This window comes from Hemibagrus wyckioides, linkage group LG29 (genome assembly GCF_019097595.1).
Source record: "Hemibagrus wyckioides isolate EC202008001 linkage group LG29, SWU_Hwy_1.0, whole genome shotgun sequence".
NCBI classification, from domain to species: domain Eukaryota; kingdom Metazoa; phylum Chordata; class Actinopteri; order Siluriformes; family Bagridae; genus Hemibagrus; species Hemibagrus wyckioides.
Window position 1 is genome coordinate 1787337 of NC_080738.1, and position 7500 is coordinate 1794836.

A 7500-nucleotide genomic window follows, 5' to 3' on the forward strand; every position below is an offset into this window, starting at 1 on the left:
GCGTCTTTTCTTTCTTGTCATTTTTATCAGGATCTTTTTTCACGCCATCGCTTTCCTCTCGTGATGCACTTTTATTTTCACCACTTTCCAGAGACACGAACCGGTATGAACTCTTGACCAGTTTGCGCACGTCTCTCACCTGATGGATAGGGGTTTGGAGTTTGCACCTGCTGTCCCGGACGTCTCTGACTGTAAAGTGCGGGACTTTTTCGCTCTTGGTGTCGCCGCCGTGCTTGGTGAGGTTTGGCGTCAGGAGGCTGGCGATGTTAAAGGGACGATGAAGGTTGTTTTTGTTTTCCTTGACGCTGCGCAGGCGGATGGTGATCTCTTGCGCTTTGCCGGTGTTTGAAGTGTTCACGTTGCTCGCTCTCTTTCTGTCTGATTGGATGGGATTGGTTTTTTGTGTTACTGGCGTGGATGGTTCCATTACTTCCCGTTCTTTTGAAAGAAAATGTGACCCAGGAACGTACAAGTGTGACATTTTTGTCGTTTTACTATTTGTCGTTTCAGCGCATGCGTTCTCATTTTCTTTTGTCGCCTCTACCAGTTGTGTGGTTGTGTTCGTGACGTCTTTTTCAGTGTGCACTTCGGGGACTAAAGTCTCACTTTTCTCTACACTTTTCTCCTCCAGCAGTGAGGCCTCAGCGATGTTCTCTGTTGTAGGTGTATGTGATGTTTTGCATAGCTCCTCCCCCTCTTCTGCCTCTTCTTTGTTTAAAGCAGCATTCAAGCTTTCCACAACGTCTTCCACAGAGACGATGGAGTGTACAGATCCTGACTCTGACATTTGTCTTTGTAAAACCTTGCAGCTTGTGCTGTCTCCGGGTGTCGAATGTACAGGCTGTGCTCCACTTAATTCACCACGCTCCAGTTTGCGCTCTTGCTCGAATCGCATCTTCTTTGAGATGACGTTTTGGAGGAGGCTCGAAGCAAACACGGCTTTCTTGTGCACTCCCTCCACGCAGACGTCTGTCTGGTCATGGATCTGGCTTGTTGATGCCTCGCAGCTGTTCGAACTGTTCTCTGTGCATTTCGCTTGTCTTTCGGAATCACAGCTCAGTTCATATTTTGACGACTGGATGTTCATCTCATGGCTTCTCCCTTCGGTGATGGAGTTCAGGTTAACGGTTCCACTTTCTGTGTGCTTCCTCATTTCCATAGAGCATGTGGAGTTTTTACGCTCACTTACGACCGCACCCTGCGTCATGTAATTCCTGTAGTTGAAATCGACGAAAGAGGACCATTTGTTCATGCTCAGGCTGTGCTCCGAAACCGAGGACTCGCTCGAGGGTCTGAGGTCGATGGTGTCGAAGTAGGGACATGCGAGGCTGCGGAAAGACTTGGCTGTCAGGGTGCGAACTTCCTTATCAGCATCGTCAAGCTCGCTCACAGAGCTGGATGCACCGCTGGAGTACTCGGTGACATCTTTGCCTTTCATCAGTTTGCTGGCCAGATGCTGGCGTCCAGGTGCAGGAATGAAACAGTGTGTGTGACTTTCATACGGAATCTCTATCTTCGCTTCTGTTTCATGATAACAGCGCAGACGGTCATTCTCATCCTGCAACGGCTGCACCGACTCGTTCACCGACTGGGACGAGGCTTTGATGGAGACGTGAATGCGTCCCGCGTTGTTCCGCATGCCGTCATCTGAGCTTGCACATTCGCTCTCGGTGCTGATCAGAGTTTTGGTGGCAGCCAGTTTGGGTGGACGGCTGCTTGCCACTCTGCGCTGTCCCCTCTCTCCACTCGGCTGCTCACCGCTCTCGAATGACGCATAGTCCACGAACGAGTACACGAGGTTATCGTCTTCGTAATCCCAGCAGGAGCTGGCAGCACGGCCAAGCTCGTGGTCCATGTCGTGGTCCAGTTCCGTGAGCTGAATTTCATGTGTCGTGATGTAGTGGGATTCCGTCTCCTCGGCCACAGGCATGTCATGTTCTCTTTCGTCGGGATCTCCGTCGTCCGACTCTGACTCGCACCTGCTGTTCAGATACATGTCCGTGTAATCCGTTTCCTCTGGTTCACGGCTCGTCACAGCAGTCTTCTTCTCCTCAAGGAAACTTTCGATTTTTAAATCCGTATCTGAGATATTGGAGGAAACGTCCTTTTCGGCCTTCCTTTGATCCGTGTAACCTTCTTCATGTTCCACATGGTTCCCTTTACGCTTGAATACGGCTCGCTGGTTTCCCTCGCCGGTGAACGAGACTTTCACCGTGTTGGTGCTCCCGAGATCTACGTAGTTGGTCTCGGTGGTACAGTGTTCTTTCTTGGGCACTCCGGTAACCATGATGGCCGTGCGGAGGGTCTCCATGTCCCAGTGTGAAGTGCAAAACCAGACAGAGAGAGAGAGAGAGAGAGAGAGAGAGAGAGAAGGGGAGGGAAAAGTAAGAGTGAAAGAAAAGGAAAGAAAGAAGAAAGAGAAAGAAAGAGCTGCCTCGCCTCGCTGCTCGGTGTTTCTGGAGCGCGTGTCTCTCTCAAGCTTTTGGTTTAACGGAGAGTTACGCATGGAGCCGAACCCCCTCCCTCTCTCTTTCCGTCTCAGATGACAAAGCTCTCGCAAAACGGCGGGGCGAGGGCACGAACCCTCACCAGGGCCAAGTTACACCAACAGAGGACAAAGTAACAGTAGTGTGTGTGTGTATGTGTGTGTGTGTATGTGTGTGTGTGTGTAAATATATGTCTATCTATGCACAAGTAGTATGTGTAAGTATTGAATATACGTGTGAGTTTATAACAACAAAGTAAAAACACAATATTATTGTAAAAATATAACACATATTTATCGAGACTTTTCATGTTTTTAAAGATATTTGCTGTTAGTGTTGAAATTCTAAACATTTTATTTTCTTTTATCACGTTTATGAGGCAAATAGTGAAAAATAGAGTGACAGAAAAATAAAGTTTTCTGTCAGGTTTTTTTTTATTTGTTTGTTTTAGAGATTAATGTTGGATATATTCAGAGAAAATTTATAAATCTGAAAAAATTTTGCAGTAAAATCTCTCACTTGTAAATAACATTTACGGAGAATCATTAATATTATATGATCAATATTTTACACATCATAAATATAAACAATTACAAAATAAATTAAGAACTTTTTTTTTCATTTAAGTTTTTAATTTTTTAGGTTTTTAATTAGTCTTGCACCTGGACTGACCCTTACCTTGATTTTGAAAACGTTGGTCATTGGTCAGTCATCAGTGTGAATCAGGGACAGTGATCTGGTGCAGTGATTAACTGTAATAAATAAGGGCTCAGGAAGTGAAATCGTTACAAAATCATCTCAGTATAATTTCATAATATAACGATGTGTATTATAATTGAATAATAACCAGCGCCGTCTGCACCACCGACAATCTGGATCCATCAATAATGTTTAACTCTGTTCAGTGTATTTATGGACTAACGGATGACTGAATGATGGAAACATTAGGCCTGTATTTATAGCACTGAAGACATGTCACTTCACACACACACACACACACACACACACACACGAGTGGGGAATTAGCAGCTTACATCATTCACTCACACTAATAGCAAAAATACAGAGAATCACTCTGTGTGTGTGTGTGTGTGTGTGTGAGACTTTGGACATTTGATGTTGAGTGAACGTGCGGTTGTGGCACGCGGCAGCTGCCCTGTGGTATTGCGGCGAAGATCCAGTTGGCACTGTGTGTGAAAAATACACACACACACACACACACACCTGCAGCACTCTGAGGCTAAAAGGTCCTTTAGTGCGACATTAACAGGAGTGGATCGTTATAAAGCTCAGCGAACACACAGCCTAACTCTTACGTTTCTAACGCGCATGAGGACACCGTAAAGACACAGAGACGGTGAAAACAAGTCAGAACTATCCAGAACATCAACTTTTACCTCAGATGTGTTGGTAAATTGCTAAGAAAAGACTCGTATTACGTAGTAAATACACTTAGCATCAAAGCACAAACTGAAGCTGTTGAAAGCACTGCATCACAGCAAGCGATTAAGTGATTAACAAAATAAATAAATCGTAATAAAACACCCAGTTAAAGGTCAATATTTTAACTGTTAAATCTTTGCTATAAATAAGCTTGTAGTGGCCGTGATATTTACTGCATTTAAATACTGAACATTTTCCCCTTCAGTGTTCCAGCTGTTTCCTGGTAACTAAAAAATACAGAAGCAGAAGCAAAGCTAACAAGCTAAGGCTAAAAGTTTAGCTCTATAGCTCTCACTGACAATGAAAATGTATCAGGAACTTCGACATTTACCTCAGATGTGTTGCTAAAATACAAAGGAAACATTCCGTATGACTATAAACACACACTAGAACCCAAATACCACAGGAACGAGCTTCTCGTGTGGAACATTCTCATAAAGTCAGTCAGCATGTGACTGTGTTTGAAGACTGAGCAACCTAGCAAGCAAAAGCTAACCTGCTAAGCAAATACTAATGAGCAGTTTAGAGCTAAACATGCAAATTAATCGGAATATAGCAAGACTAAATTAATTTATTTTTTGTAACATTTCTTGAGCAATTAACCTAGCATAATACAATCTAGAGGGCAAAAATAAAACTAGTAAAAAAAACCAACAAACATTTAGACCAGTAAACAGAAGCTGACCTAGCATTGAGATGCTAGCTAATGGGCAAAAATAAACTAGCCACTGAAATCTAAACTAGCAAATCTAACACCATAAGTAATATTAAGCAAAGGCATACAAGCAAGTGAAGCTAACCTAGCACGCTATCAAATAAATGTTAATGTAGCAAGTGAAAGCTAGCACAGAGCATGTAGCTAGTGAGTCAGCACGTAATAGCGAGTGAAAGCTAATGTAATGATCTTCAGGATTCTGAGATTTCATAAACACGGTGTAGGAATGAATGTAGAGATACAGAACCGTATACAGGATGCTAACATGAGGTAGAAATACAGAACACAAGTTCTCTCTCTCTCTCTCTCTCTCTCTCTCTCTTTCTCTCTCTCGCCTGGATTTTCAATGACCTCCACAAAGCGGTTAAATTTAGGTGGCTATTTAAAACTCGAACGCGGCCGGCGGATAGCTTACGAGCAGAACACCTTATAAACCAGCAGCTGCCAAATCAGGAGGGTCGTTTATCAAAGCAGACGCTCAGGAAATGCAACACCACACGTCTGTAGAAAAAATACACATGAGCGGGGAGACGCAGGGCCAAAATTAATTCTTAGAATACGGATAAAACTACGAAAACGCAATAAAATAAAAAAAAAAACAAGAAGAAGAAGAAGAAGCACCAGAGTCTGAGGGGACATCTGGCCCTAAAGATGACTGGACACTGTGAGAGCAGCATTAGCATTTGACCTTTGACCCTAAGCGCTCATCACTGAGGTGACCTTATGGAGCTCGTGAACCCATGTGTGTTCGCTTTTTAAATATCCTAATGCTAAGTACACTATATACTAGCGCTGCGCGATTATGACAAAAATCATAATTGTCGAATTATTCCCTTGAAATTGTGATTATTAATTACGATTATCACAATTTACATTAAATGGTGTTTTGAACAGCTTTATATCATAGTTTGAAGCAACCATATTTCATAACATATAAATATTTTTTATCTTGGTGACTTTTCTATTCTATTTCTTTGAGGGTGGAATCATCAGAGAGTATCTCTGAGACTTGATGGTCAATCACCATACTAGTATTTCTAGTGCTGAGAATTCCTTTATCAATTGACAGAACAGCCGAATGATGGAGTCTGTTCTGGTCCATCGTTCCCCTAAACCACGTCTGTATTTTAACTTAAATACTGCATTAGGTGAATAACAGAAAGTCATGATGTTCAGACTGTAATGTCTTAGTGCTTTAACAGTTTAGATTTTATTTAGATCTATCTTTAGGCTTATTTCATTTAAGGCTTTTGTACATATTGGGTATGGAATAATATTCTAAAGGGTCCTATATGTCAGGGGTTTTCAGAATCAGAGACAGTGGGCCTCCTTTTTCACACAACATACATTTGTTAGCCGACTTTTATCAAAAGCGGCGCTGTGCAGACCGATAGGTGTAGGACATTACAGTATCGCGAGAGCGGTCCTAGATCATATTCCAGCACACATTCTCGCAGTACTTTGGAGTGTGTGTGTGTGTGTATGTGCACAGAGAGGGGTTGGTCAAAAGTCAGGTCTTTTCGGTTCTAATTCTTGATTCTTCTCAGCAACACTTTGCAAACTATCTGATGTTTCTTTATCAGCGCACATGTTCGCGAAATTAGCATGATGAGACAGACATACATCGTGGCATCTGTAATCGTAATCGCTGTTAGAAAATCGATTAATTGTGGACCCTAACATATAATACAGCAAAGAAAAAAAAAAACTAAACTAGCAAACAAAAACTAGCATAGTAGACGAATGCTAACACACAAAAAAACAGCTAATGTGACTAGCTAATAAAATCGAAACTAATGAGCAAAAGCTAACTAGCAGCACAGACTAGCAAGTGACATCTAACCTAGCAAGCAAAGCCTAGCTAGTAAGCAACTGAACGTCTGAGAATCTCAGCACACAACTGCTAGAAACTAGCAAACTAAACTAAAGGGCAAAAGAAACTAGCAAACTGACAAAAAAAAAGGAAACAAACATTAACCTAGTGAGGAAAAAGTAACTAGCCATGAACATCTGACTTAGCAAACAAGCAGTAGCTCGAGGACAAATTAGCAAGAGAAAGCTAACCTAATAACCAAAAGCCAAACTATTAAAAATGCTAACACTTCAGCTAGGCTAACGGAGCAGCTTGAGTGATGTTGCAGGTGGAGGGCTGTCAATCATGCTGATTTGAATATTAGACCACACCCACTTTGAGACTCGATTATTAGCTGCTGTTTGTGTTTTTTTATACACTTTTGTGGATGATTATATATATATATATATAAAAGGCCCAGATTTTCTCAGTGTGTGTGTGTGTGTGTGTGTGTGTGTGTTAGCCGTTAGCACCAGTGCGCTCATGCTGTACATGCCTGGCATTGCTAACATTACTGCTGACTGCTTTGTATCTCACTTTGCTGTTTTTAGGTTCTGACACCTCCAGGCCACCGTACTGTCCAACAAATCAAAGGGCACAACGTTCCAGACATTCCAATAAACGTGTGTGTGTGTGTGTGTGTGTGTGTGTGTGTGTGAGAGAGAAAGATGAAACGCACATTAAAATATCATTTAAGCGTGTAAAAGTGTGTTGTGTATCTTTAATCCATTTTTCTATAGTCGTTTGCATATCATGTGTGATAGGTTGAAATCCATTTTAGTTGATGACATCACAAACTCAGCTCCGCCCCCTCAGTTTTATACAGAAAAAAAATGGGACTTTAGCACCAAATAGATCTACTGATAAAAGTTGATATCTTCGAGCAGATCCAGTGAGGAATCCGTGGTGGAAGGATACAGAGGAAGTCCAACTCACAAACACACACACACACAAATATTTTCAGCCAAATACAGCACATTAGGCATGAACTATACAAGAGAGAA

General features: G+C 42.1%; 2 protein-coding genes across 5 annotated transcripts in view; both read right to left on the minus strand.

Annotated features, from left to right (window-relative positions):
- Positions 1-2466, minus strand: part of LOC131349320 (uncharacterized protein C4orf54 homolog) — an 11617-nt gene extending 9151 nt beyond the window's left edge. Inside the window, exon 1 of the mRNA XM_058384916.1 lies at positions 1-2466. This exon is cut by the window's left edge and continues 1189 nt beyond it. Coding sequence (XP_058240899.1) covers positions 1-2311 — 2311 coding nt within the window. The 5' untranslated portion in view covers positions 2312-2466.
- A 4731-nt stretch (positions 2467-7197) lies between these two features.
- xpa (xeroderma pigmentosum, complementation group A) overlaps positions 7198-7500 on the minus strand; it is a 10847-nt gene continuing 10544 nt past the window's right edge. For all 4 annotated transcript variants that reach the window (XM_058384920.1, XM_058384922.1, XM_058384921.1 and 1 more), the window contains exon 7: positions 7198-7500. This exon is cut by the window's right edge and continues 488 nt beyond it. The gene's annotated coding sequence lies outside the window, so the exon portion shown is untranslated.